The 14,059-nt window shown below is 44.5% G+C and overlaps 1 protein-coding gene across 1 annotated transcript in view; it reads right to left on the minus strand.

Moving 5' to 3' along the window:
- The window catches only part of CFAP52 (cilia and flagella associated protein 52), a 149,490-nt gene that overhangs the window by 112,653 nt on the left and 22,778 nt on the right, over window positions 1–14,059 (minus strand). The window contains exon 2 of the mRNA XM_086928737.1: window positions 10,522–10,721. Coding sequence (XP_086784863.1) covers window positions 10,522–10,721 — 200 coding nt within the window. The remainder of the gene's footprint in view (window positions 1–10,521; window positions 10,722–14,059) is intronic.

Consider the following 14,059-nt stretch of genomic DNA (forward strand, 5'->3'; position numbering starts at 1 on the left):
GTTGTTGTCCCTTTCAGGCCGCCATCTTCCTTAGTCTGCTCTGTGCATTGATCTCTCAGGGCCGGGCTGGGAACCAAAACCGGCCCTGGCAAAGTGCTCGGCCGGCACCCCTCCCCTCCACCCGGGGGGAGAGGGGGCCGGCCGCGCTCTTTGCCAGGGCCGGTATTTGGGCCGATTTTGTTACAGGGCCGTTTTTGCAGCTATGCTGCAAAACGGCCCTGTAACAAAAACGACCCCAGAGGCCCCAAACCGGCCCCCACCCGTGCGGCCCACCCGGGGATTGCCCGGCGCCCGCAACGGCCAGTCCGGGCCTGTGTGTGCCTTACCAGGCAGGCTGCATGCAGATCATTGGGTAACGCCATTTTGTGCAGAAAGGACTTTCAACATTCTGGTACACGTACGAGTGGATCCTCTAATGATTATACAAATAAGGTGACGATGTGCCTGCTTATAATGTCTTGCTAAGGCCCATATTCCGCGAGGATGGCCTAGTGTCTGTCACCACTGAATGTGCATGCTTGTGTGCCAGTGAGCTGAATGAATCCTGGGCCTCACATAAGTCTGTGTGTCAGTTCATGCATCTTGGCTCTGTGCGTCTCCCAAACACAGAAGGAAACAAGCATTTACAATGCAATGGTCTCGGCATAATTAAAGGTTGAACTATTGGCATTGGTCATGACATTTCTTTTTTTTTTTTAAATCATAAATAAATGGCATTGTTATTTACATTGCCAATAGCTTAATCGCTTGCATATGCGAGACCTATTGCATTAGCACCCAAACACAGAGGAAGTAGTAGAGTAGTAGAGTGAGTAGTTGATAGTGAGTAGGAGAGAGTTATTAGTAAAGAGAGTATTAGAGAGCGAGTAATAAAATGTGAGAGTCAGTATTACATAGTGAGAGAGTAGTAAAGAGTCCTAGAGCCACACACATTTACATGCACAGCGATGTAATGTGATGTATGTGTCTTTTAAAGCGCACTGTTGCCCTGACTGGGTATCTCCAAGGTGAAACCAGGCATCCCCGGCGAATGTGGGGGGCCGTTGTAGAGATGAGGCAAGCTAATGCCCAGAGTTGCCGAGTGTGATCCCTGGTTAGAGTAGGCACCGAGGCGAGAATTATCGAGTCCGCTGACCCTGGTCCACGACCCTGCCGCGTCTGGAATTGAACCCTGGTCCCGGGCCGTTCTCTGCTTCCGGGTCTGCCGCCTCTCACCAGTGAGCCACACCACTCCACTACACACCCTTACATATACAAAGTGTATTTTTATTTTCAGTAGTAAAGAGTGAGTAGTATAGAGTGATTAATTATGAGTGAGTAGTGTTTAGTAGAGTTTAGCAGAGTGTATAGTACAGTATTACAGTAAGTACTATACATTAGATGCTATTTAGCAGAGTGAGTAGTAGCGAGTAGTTGATATTGAGTATTACAGTGAGTAGAGAGTGTTTTGGAGTTGTATAGTAAGTATTCGAGTGAGTATTGATAATATTTGATAGTGAGTAGCATAGAGTGACTATTTGAGTAAATATTTGTGAGTAAAAGAGAGTGTAGTTGTAGTGTAGTTCCTATTTTCCTAATAGGCCCTGCGCATTGGAATAACATAATCAGTAGTATCGACGTAGAAGTGCTGATCTTCCAGGCCTCTACTGACTATGCTAAACTTAATTGGGTTTGTTACCAACTAGCTCAGAGGTCACTGGAAACTTTCTTCTCTGAATAGGAAGTGATCAGCTTCCTTGGTACAGACAAGAAGGGATTCAGTTTTCCAACAACCGTGCAACATGACAACTTTGCTCCTCAGATAAGAGTCAATCTCTAGAGTCGTGTGAACAATAGACAGTTATTTTACTCAGTCAGTGGTTGTGCAGTTTACTTTCACAATATGTAGAGAATAGAGAGACGGGCGTTTTCAATAAAGGGTAACATTTATTGAACAGTCTTTCTTCTCGTACAAGAGAAATGAATTGCCACAATTGCAAGACTTGTTATTATAAAAAGTACGTACAGTAAGATGAGTATTGCGAAATAATACTGTAAAAGCATTAATATGGTTTCTTAGCCATACAATGGTTTAAAATGAATAAAACATATATACATTCATATATACATTAGGCTTAAATACTCAACTGGTGCTTCTAACTACGCCTACCCCAGTGTACCTGACCTAAGCCTAATACTTGGGAGGGGAGTAAGTAAGTAGCTTTAAGTTAAGTTGGTTTTGCCAAGATTTGCTTCAAGAATTCTCTCTTTGGGTTTAGTCAACACCATACCTCTGGAATAGAATAATGGAGGTCTGGTATCTCCTTCAGGGACTCGAAATCCCAGTCACCCGCAAGGGTAGGCTGGAAACGCCGGGGCTGGATTTCTCTGCAGGAGAAAAGACAGCGTCTCTCTCAGCGCGTCGAGGAAGAGGAGGGGCAGCGTCCGCGGGCAGCTTGCATCTGCTGGGCTCTTGCAGGGAGACGGCAGTTCAGCTCCTACGTTCACCACACCATCGTTCGCTCATTAGCAGCGATAGCAGTAGCGATAGCAGCTATGGTATCATCAGCATAACAGCAGCAACTTCAGCAGCGTTTGCTTAAGGCAACGTTGGTAATATTTATACCTGAAAGGTGCCTTGTTTGACGTACGTTTTTGGACATAAGACGTCAATAAAGATGTCACTAGGAAGTGATCGTCTATCAGTGCTCATTAGAGTTTTATCACTAATCAAAACATAGCAAGCGGGCTTTCCCAGGTTGCTGAGTTTTTATCTTGTTGAAGAACTCGGACTGTTAATCTAGGAATCTTAGATAGTAACTTCTGCTATGTCATTGCACTAATTAGCTGCAAAGGAAGTGGCAGAGGAAGCGATTCTGAAATGTGGCTCTGTTCGTGTGAGGCCAGAGACGAGTTTCTGAATATTGCATTTGATCGGTTATGCCAATATAGGGAATAAATGGATTTATAGCCGTATAGGGGCATAAGGTCACAGTCTCGATCAGGGTCCTAGATTAGAACGCTACACCCACTCCACGAATTCATGTCCATCAAATTACTAAAACTAGAGCAATAAGATGCATGTGTAACATTGCCCACCCCAAAATACATATATGCATTTGAAATAGGCGTATTTCTAATACGTGAAAATGTAGGTACTGTACGTTTTTTGAAGCATAGAAATCATTCAAAAATTATAGCATATGAAATCAATGAACGATTTTGCAAAAGGTATTACACATGAAATATCTCTGAATACAGAAAGAAAGGGCGAGATAATTTCATCACATATAAATGCATTGCAGTAAAATGTGCTAGAGGCTGGTGTAGAGTTATTATGTCTCTAGATGTATCTAAAAATAGAAGTGGAAGCTTCTGTTCTCTATGAATAGTTCTACTTCAAGCAAATAATTTTTCGTGCCAGAAAAAGGGTGAATATTAAAAAGTGTTCAATTCAAAAGAATTCTTGCTGAACGGGGAAAATAGAGTTCCAACGCTTTTAGCAGTTTTTGTTGTTCAAAACTGAAGGCCGAATTCAGAGTTCATGGGAACGCTGTGTGTCGGAATGCTTCTCTAAAGTTATTGTTTCTGTTCGGGTGAGAACATCATATCAGACAGACTCTCAAAGAATTGGTCTACAAAATCAGGTGACAGTTCGACCAAATTCGATAGTGCTGTAACTTGGCAGGTGTGAGAATGATTGCTATCATCAAAGGCTGGATCAGCAATGTTCACAGAAGGCCGTACCTGGGTGATGTTGCTTTTGTCACTAGCCCCACGTTGGGCGCCATGTAGTGTAGTTCCTATTTTCTCAATAGGCCCTGCGCATTGGAATAACATAATCAGTAGTATCGACGTAGAAGTGCGGATCTTCCAGGCCTCTACTGACTATGCTAAACTTAATTGGGTTTGTTACCAACTAGCTCAGAGGTCACTGGAAACTTTCTTCTCTGAATAGGAAGTGATCAGCTTCCTTGGTACAGACAAGAAGGGATTCAGTTTTCCAACAACCGTGCAACATGACAACTTTGCTCCTCAGATAAGAGTCAATCTCTAGAGTTGTGTGAACAATAGACAGTTATTTTACTCAGTCAGTGGTTGTGCAGTTTACTTTCACAATATGTAGAGAATAGAGAGACGGGCGTTTTCAATAAAGGGTAACATTTATTGAACAGTCTTTCTTCTCGTACAAGAGAAATGAATTGCCACAATTGCAAGACTTGTTATTATAAAAAGTACGTACAGTAAGATGAGTATTGCGAAATAATACTGTAAAAGCATTGATATGGTTTCTTAGCCATACAATGGTTTAAAATGAATAAAACATATATACATTCATATATACATTAGGCTAAAATACTCAACTGGTGCTTCTAACTATGCCTACCCCAGTGTACCTGACCTAAGCCTAATACTTGGGAGGGGAGTAAGTAAGTAGCTTTAAGTTAAGTTGGTTTTGCCAAGGTTTGCTTCAAGAATTCTCTCTAAGGGTTTAGTCAACACCATACCTCTGGAATAGAATGATGGAGGTCTGGTATCTCCTTCAGGGACTCGATATCCCAGTCACCCGCAAGGGTAGGCTGGAAACGCCGGGGCTGGATTTCTCTGCAGGAGAAAAGACAGCGTCTCTCTCAGCGCGTCGAGGAAGAGGAGGGGCAGCGTCCGCGGGCAGCTTGCATCTGCTGGGCTCTTGCAGGGGGATGGCTGTTCAGCTCCTAAGTTCACCACACCATCGTTCGCTCATTAGCAGCGATAGCAGTAGCGATAGCAGCTATGGTATCATCAGCATAACAGCAGCAACTTCAGCAGCGTTTGCTTAAGGCAACGTTGGTAATATTTATACCTGAAAGGTGCCTTGTTTGACGTAAGTTTTTGGACATAAGACGTCAATAAAGATGTCACTAGGAAGTGATCGTCTATCAGTGCTCATTAGAGTTCTATCACTAATCAAAACATAGCAAGCGGGGCTTTCCCAGGTTACTGAGTTTTTATCTTGTTGAAGAACTCGGAGTGTTAATCTAGGAATCTTAGATAGTAACTTCTGCTATGTCATTGCACTAATTATCTGAAAAGGAAGTGGCAGAGGAAGCGATTCTGAAATGTGGCTCTGTTCGTGTGAGGCCAGAGACGAGTTTCTGAATATTGCATTTGATCGGTTATGCCAATATAGGGAATAAATGGATTTATAGCCGTATAGGGGCATAAGGTCACAGTATCGATCAGGGTCCTAGATTAGAACGCTACATAGTAAAGGGTGTGTAGTTGAGGGTGTAATAGAGCGTTATAGTGAGTACTGTAGAGTATTTATTTGTGTACTAATGTGAGTAGGGAGTATTAGAGAGTTGTTGAATAAGTACTTTAGTAGTAGAGTGAGTAGTAGTGAGTAGTTGATATTGAGTAGCACAGTGAGTATAGAGTATTAGATATTTGTCGTGTAACTAGTAGAGTGAGTAGTGAGAATATTAGAATATTAGAGAGTGAGTAGTGAAGAGTGAGTAGTAGTGTGCAGTAAGTTGTGTGTAGTAGACATTTTTTTGTAGAGTATTACAGTCAGTACCTCACAGCATTTTTTCTCATTACTAAATCTAGTAGGCAGTATTAGAGAGTTGTAGAGTACGTAGTACAGTATTAGAGTGAGTAGTAGAGAGTATTAGTAGAGAGTTATGAGCGGTACTGTGATGTATTCACAAAGGAGATGGATACTTCAAGATAGTGTATTCAAGTTACTTTATTTAAGTTAAGATCTTAAGTTAAAAGATAGAAAACCCCCATCAGGAGCAGCTGTCCTGCTGCTCAGCCTTCACCCAACTGACATTCACAAACCTCTAACATTCCATTCAACCAACATTCCACATCACAAGCATTCTAGCTGAGCAGCAGGAAGACATAGGATACAACATACTGCCAAGTGAATATAAACAATACGGTTAACCGATGCGACGGAGGCTAATGTGTATTAAACAGCCGAATAAAAAAAAACATAAGCAAAGATAATCAATTTGTTCTAGGGTATTGTTCTTAAATATAAACAGTTCACACAGCTCTCACAGCTCCAACAGCCCTCACAGTTCTCATTCTTCACACGGCTCTCACAGCTTACACATCTCTCACAGCTCAAATTTCTTACCCAGCTCACACAATTCTCATAGCTCGCATAGCTCACACAGCTTTGACAGCTCTCACAGCCCACACAGCCCACACAGCCCACACAGCCCACACAGCCCACACAGCCCAAACAGCCCTCACAGCCCACACAGCCCACACAGCCCACACAGCCCACACAGCTCTCACAGCCCACACAGCCCACACAGCTCTCACAGCTCACACAACTTTCCCTAAGGCCCACAGCTCAAGCGTAAACTGTATGAAGCAGACGTATAGCGCATCCTAAATATTGCAATACAATTAGTCAAGGATGCATAGGACTGCCTTCAAGCAGCCTTTCGTAAGGAAGAACACAATGCCTGATCACGGAGCTATCTTGAAGAAGGTTTATTCCAAAGGACAGTAAAGTATAGGAACAACAATATTGTAGAGTAATAACATTCAAGGAAGAGAGGCTAAGGCCCCGCCCGAGTTCCCCTCTTTGTTCGCCCCAACTGCCTCTTCAAAATAGAACATTTCCTGCACATTCCAACTCTCATCCCATTGCATCTTCACAGCGCCTACATTTCACGCAGGCTGCAGATACCGAAAGCACATCACGCTGCCCCTGGCAGCATGGACCCTTATACCTTCCATCCGAGGCTTCAGCAACAAACCATCATCATGCATTGTGTTACAGTAGAATTGGTTCACTGAAAGCAAGTTTGAAACTACATCTCCCGTAGGTATCAAATAAAGCTCTACGACTGGAAACAAACACAGTGTGCCGACAACACGGTGCTAAGTGTCCAAACCCCGAGGCAAAACAAAGGGAAGCTTTTTACGCATTTTAACCTGCCGTTGGTGAAATGGGGCTCTCACTAGGTACATGTACCTCTTACAGAATAAATACTTCAGCTCGAGCTGCCTGCACCAAGCGCTTCTTCTCGGTGCATCCAAGCAACTGCGTGTAAATAACCGCATAACAAAACAAGAAGGAGAAGGAAAAAAATAAAATACCGGACAGACAAAAGGAGACACGGATCACGCAGGCTGCAGATACCGAAAGCACATCACGCTGCCCCTGGCAGCATGGACCCTTATACCTTCCATCCGAGGCTTCAGCAACAAACCATCATCATGCATTGTGTTACAGTAGATTTGGTTCACTGAAAGCAAGTTCGAAAGTACATCTCCCGTAGGTATCAAATAAAGCTCTACGACTGGAAACAAACACGGTGTGCCGACAACACGGTGCTAAGTGTCCAAACCCTGAGGCAAAACAAAGGGAAGCTTTTTACGCATTTTAACCTACTGTTGGTGAAATGGGGCTCTCACTAGGTACATGTACCTCTTACAGAATAAATACTTCAGCTCGAGCTGCCTGCACCAAGCGCTTCTTCTCGGTGCATCCAAGCAACTGCATGTAAATAACCGCATAACAAAACAAGAAGGAGAAGAAAAAAATAAAATACCGGACAGACAAAAGGAGACACGGATCACGCAGGCTGCAGATACCGAAAGCACATCACGCTGCCTCTGCGCCCCTGGCAGCATATCAGACCCTTATACCTTCCATCCGAGGCTTCAGCAACAAACCATCATCATGCATTTTGTTACAGTAGAATTGGTTTACTGAAAGCAAGTTCGAAACTACATCTCCCATAGGTATCAAATAAAGCTTTATGACTGGAAACAAACACGGTGTGCCGACAACACGGTGCTAAGTGTCCGAACCCCGAGGCAAAGCAAAGTGAAGCTTTTCACGCATTTTAACCTGCCGTTGGAGAAATGAGGCTCTCACTAGGTACATGTACCTCTAACAGAATAAATACTTCAGCTCGAGCTGCCTGCACCAAGCGCTTCTTCTCGGTGCATCCAAGCAACTGCGTGTACATAACCGCATGACAAAACAAGAAGGAGAAGAAAAAAAAAATACCGGACTGACAAAAGGAGACACGGACAGCGGGAGGGGCGGGAAAGGAGACACGGACAGCGGGAGGGGGGGCGGGAAAGGAGACACGGACAGCGGGAGGGGGTGGGAAAGGAGACACGGACAGCGGGAGGGGGGCGGTAAAGGAGACACAGACAGCGGGAGGGGGGCGGGAAAGGAGACACGGACAGCAGGAGGGGGGGGCGGGAACGGGCACAATCAGAAGGCAACAAGCACTCACCTGGACTTCTTCCGGCGGCGGTCGGCCTGAAATGGCTGCCACTCTTCACAGCGCCTACATTTCACTTAGGCTGCAGATACCGAAAGCACATCACGCTGCCCCTGGCAGCATATCAGACACTTATACCTTCCATCCGAGGCTTCAGCAACAAACCATCATCATGCATTGTGTTACAGTAGAATTGGTTCACTGAAAGCACGTTCGAAACTACATCTCCCGTAGGTATCAAATAAAGCTCTATGACTGGAAACAAACACGGTGTGCCGACAACACGGTGCTAAGTGCCGCTTTGACACTGTAGCACATTCCATCTTGCTACAGTGTCTAAACATAGCGGGGGTCACCAAAGAGGCGTTAGGTTGGCTGAAGGCTTTTCTTATCAACAGGAGCTTTCAGGTCCAAAGAGGGACTTTTCTATCGGACAGTGTGATGCTTGAACAGGGGGTGCCTCAGGGCTCTGCCCTGAGTCCCACCTTGTTTAACTTGTACATGGCACCGTTGGCGGAGGTGGTACAATCGTTCGGCGTAGAGCTTGTCTCTTACGCCGACGATACTCAACTTCTAATCTCCCTGTCCCAAGCTCCCTCCTCCGAAGCCGACAATTTCAAATCCTGTATGTGCAAGCTTGCTGCCTGGATGAACGAACACTGCCTCAAATTAAATGGCACAAAAACTGAGGTACTTATAATTGGAGGAAATGACACTAAATGGACAATAGACTGGTGGCCTACCTGTCTGGGACCCTTACCCACTCCCAATCAGGAAGCCAAGAACTTAGGTGTCTGGATAGACAATAAGCTCTCCTTTGACAGCCATGTCAAAAAAACAGTAGGCAAGTGCTTTGGAGTCATGAAAACCCTCAATCGTACCCTGGACTTGCTCCCGCTGAACTCCAGGCGTACCATGACTCAGGCACTTATCACCTCCCGAATAGATTATGGGAACGTGCTACTGCTGGGCGCGACCGAAAAAAACATCAGAAGATTACAAGTCTTGCAAAACTCAGCCTCAGCCGCACGCCTAGTGCTAAGACTTCCCCGCAGAGCTCCCTCCAGACCTTCCCTGGCCACCCTCCACTGGCTGCCTATTAGCAAGAGGATACTATTCAAAGCTCTCCTCTGGTGCCACAGGATTATTCACCAAAAAGCCCCCTCCTACCTGTCCGATCTGGCGGTATTGTATGAGCCCAACAGATCCCTCAGATTGAAGGGAATGGGCCTGCTTAAAACATCGCTCCCTAAAAGAGCTAGAATGGGAGGTAGGTCCTTCGGCACTCTGGCAGCTAAGAAGTGGAATACCCTCCCCACGTACATCAGACAAGAAATCAACGAGGCATCTTTTAGAAAATTGCTGAAAACCTACCTCTTCACCCTATAGTTGTCTGTATCTCTTTCCCCCTCCTTCACTCTCTCTCCACAGCGCAGGGACACGCCAGGAGGCGTCACCAGGCGCTTTACAAACCCCTTTAATAATAATAATAAATAAGTGTCCGAACCCAGAGGTAAAACAAAGTGAAGCTTTTCACGCATTTTAACCTGCAGTTGGTGAAATGGGCCTCTTATTAGGTACATGTACCTCTAACAGAATAAATACTTCAGCCCGAGCTGCCTGCACCAAGCGCTTCTTCTCGATGCATCCAAGCAACAGCATGTAAATAACCGCATAACAAAACAAGAAGGAGAAGAAACAAGCACTCACTGGAAGACTCGTCGGCGGCCGGATTAGCACTGGCAAACAGTAACGGGGGAAAGGAGAACAAGCACTCATTGGAAGACTCGGCGGCGGCCGGGCAACAATGGCGGCCGCAACCATCCGAAAATTTCGGACTCGGGGGTGTGTCTTTGTGGTTCTAAGTGACGGATGGCATCACAGGTGGAAAGAACGCAAAGTACACGCCCCTGAATCCGAAAGAGACGGGCTTGTTTGGAGTGACGCCTCTCACCTCCAATGGCTGGCCTCCGTTTAGGAAGCCAGCCAATGGAGGACAGAGGTGGGTTAAAGCCCTGTTTCTAAATCTACTCAAACGCAACAGATCTTCCGACTTCCGGCTGGCAAGCCAGCCGTCGGTCCTCGACCTAAAAAGGGTTTTTTGCTTAAGAACTCTGAGAAGAAAAACTGAAAATTATTCCTTGATGCTTTGCGATTTCAGCTGAAAATGCCCATATATCAATTCAGAAATGGGTTGTGCCTGTATATGGAAAGCATTCATTCTTTAATTCTTTAAAAAAAAATGGCACAAGGACATATAGTCATGAAGAGAACTCCTACTGCGTATGTGACCTACCTTGAAGCCCATGTATGTGACTTGTCCGGAGGCGACATATCTCCCGGTCTTGGAGACAGCAACGCAGGAGACATTGTTGGTGTGCCCTTGGAGAAAGTGCTGCTTGCTGGTGTTGAGGTTCTGAATAATCACCATACACCCCAAAGGGTAAACAAGATGCTCTCTGTCGGGGTGGCTGATCAGGCCGGAAGGGACATGTCCTACCGGAAGAAGCAAAAGAAATGGAAGAGATTAGTTAGACTAGTTAGAGGACAGTTACAAAAGATACACAGCCCGCGCTCATCTACATACCGGCTTCCAACAATGATCAATAATAGGCATGGCACCCAGGGAAAACCCGAAACTGTGAATTGTGAGGAATCGGCCTGCATTCCCCACCACACCCGTTCATCCTAGTAGGATGGCGGGTCTCTTCACAACAAACACTGCTATATTACCTAGCACACTTCCTCTGAGGAGTGAAACTAGGCAGATACAGCACTTGGATCTCAATTAAAAAGAGTGGTGTGAGCACAGTAAAATTCCACTCAATCCCATTGAAGGCCAACAGCATAATCATTGTTATCCTCCTCTTCCTCAGGTGCTTCAGCTTTGGCAGTGTCCTAAACACTTCCTGGAGTTGGGGAGATGAAAAATTAAGGAAAATGCTTTTCCTGAGCCCCACAGGCATTTGGTTGACATCAATCGCATTAGATAACTTAGAACTCTATCCTTCCACCGCTTCCATATTTGGAAGTTCTCTTTGGCTTCAAGGAATTTTTTGTTAGGGCCAAACTGCGTTTTGGTTGTAATAAAAACACTTCATTGAAAATGGAAGCAGTTGCCAGGTAGAAAGACACAACTAGTGAAAAGTGGATAGCCACAATGTTCTGGTTGGGAGTAGACGCATTAGAAAGTAGGGTGGAAATACCACTAATGGAACAAGTCTTTAAATGTAGTTGAAGGTCGAGAAATTGCTAATAGATTGATGATAACGTTCATAGTGTGTGCTATGTGCAATGAAGTCCCTTAAAATGTCTGCTATGTACAGTGAAACATATTTCTCCTTTAGAATATAATGGAAACTAAATTGGCTCTTGAATATTGGGAAACGGCTCGGACACCGGGCACAGCAAATTCCCCTAGGTATTTGTTTTTTCTTTACTGTTCGGCTCTACAGGCCTGTGAAACATACTTAAAGTTCACTGAACAGCTGGGTGGGCTGGCACAGTCTATGGTAGGACCGCCCCTGAGCAGACCTGTTGCAAGCGCAAGGTGCAGTGGGTGTGTCGCGGAGAAATCCCAGTCCAACCAGAGGTTGTCCTAGAAAAGGCCGACTTTAGCACTGGTGGCACCCAATGAGACAATGTTTGTTGGTGCCCCCCAATGACTACCTCTGCCAATGATTCCCTCACTACCAACCTTTAACAGCACCCCTCAAGTCTCCATAACCACTCTCTCTGATGCACTTAGTTTTAAAGGGACACTCATACCAGTGTGCGATGTCAGAGCACTTTACATCACACACATGGTACACAGAGACAATCAACCATACATGTGTAAATCAGTGTATAGGAAATGTTACATAACACAGAGGATTAAAAGGTGTAGGAGTCACATGTCATCCATACTGGTAGGCAGAGTGTTTGGTCTGGAGAAGCACAACCTGAGGATTTAAAACGTAACACCATGGTTAGAAGTTCTCTTTAATAATAAGCATTGATTTCTACACAAATTAACCCTTTTTGCAACATTAGGATAAGGAAAAATGAGAAGCAATCAAAACGGTCTAATCTACACCTTGCAGTTTGTACGGAGCTCTGTTGACTGTTAATAGCTCACTATTCTATATGAGGATTTCAGCTTATAAATTGCAAGTAACAAAAGGATCTCTCCGACAAAAGTAGTAACCCACTGACTTGTTTACATTATATGCACTTTTTGATCTGCATGGTACACGTTCTTTGCAGGAGGCATATTAGCCCTCTGCGCTACCTTATGATGAGTCAAAACTTCCACTAGACAAAACCCCGGATCTCTCTCCGGGAAGACCATTAATCACAAGAGTGTTCTTAACATTTTTATGGTTGCCTGACAATTTCTGGAGGCAAGGACACGGCAGAAGGGGCTTTTAAAATCATAATGTACTTGCAAACCACACACCCCCACCTGAATTCAGCGCCCAGTGCAGTGGCACCGGTCACAGCGCCATGGAGCCGGCCCTGGTCCTATGTCTGTGAGAAGAGGAATACGTTGCGTAGAGTCTCAGATGGGGCAGCAGAAATCTATCTATGCCGTGCTGCAGAGGACTTTGCTTACCAAAATGTATGCATGGATGGCACAACAACTTGCGTAGTTAGTGCTGCACAATTATGTTCCTTTTGGAAGAAGACTTGAAATGCAAAGTTTCAAACTGCTGGATCCAGCGGGTGTGCTAGAATCCTGTTGAAAATGGCAGCACACAGACATTTCTTTCATCGTCGCCAAACGGAGAGCAGGACTAAGAGGAACTCACATGAGAAAGGTAAGGTACTTAAGATTTCTTGAGATGGTCATAGGAATGATATTACAACCATAGCCTTATTCAAGTCATCAACCGTTAACTGGCTATAGCCTCCAGAGAACCAACCTTCTAAACATCAACATTCTACGAGGAAAACATCCCAACATTGAAGAACCAAAGTACATAGGCAGCCAAGCAACTGCTACAGCACTGAGACCAAACATAATCACAGGCATCCAGTTTGGAAACCCAGTCCACAAAAGAGCAGGTTATGCTGATGACATTCTCATATTCATTGACAAAGCTAAAACCTCTATTTCAGAGCTGGTGAACATCAAGAAAAATGATGCAGTAGTATCTGGTTATGCTCTAAACTAAGAAAAGTCAAAGAGACATGCATTGAACTCCCTATATAACGTTGATCTACTAGAGACAACTACTAGATACCACAGGTTTCTGCTGGCAACCGCCTTAACTGAAATACATCAGCATTTGGTGTATCAGTGATTTGAAGTAATCTGCCAGATATAAAGAAAAGGTTACAGTTTCCAAGGTTAATGCACTTCTGGGCAACCAAATATTTGTCTTGATGGAGAAGATTGGAAACCGTGAAGATGATAGTTATGCCAAAGGACAACTACCTCCTAAGTACCCACCTTGCCTTTCACATTACCTCTTCAAATCCATAAATGTATCTATTTTCACATGTCTTTGGATACACAAAAAAAATGTAAAACATCATTGTTTAAATGGAAAAAAGCTTTGTGGTATATATCTGATGAACCTCTTTACCTATCAAACTGCTGATCGCTTAAGGCAAGGGGATCTGGGTCTCCTACCTGCAGGTAACAGAAACCTCTTTGGCTAGAAATCAAAATATACTTGCTCAAAACCGTTTGGCCTCCATCATCCCTAATAACAAATATTGTCATTATGGGATGACAGAAAGGTCAACATCGAAGAGAAACATAAACACACAAAAGTGAGGGGAGGAATGCTTGCAATTTGTCTAACTACTGGCAATTGCTCGGGGTAACAACACATTGTTCTTTTTCT

This window comes from Lissotriton vulgaris, chromosome 7 (genome assembly GCF_964263255.1).
Source record: "Lissotriton vulgaris chromosome 7, aLisVul1.2, whole genome shotgun sequence".
In the NCBI taxonomy this organism is placed as follows: domain Eukaryota; kingdom Metazoa; phylum Chordata; class Amphibia; order Caudata; family Salamandridae; genus Lissotriton; species Lissotriton vulgaris.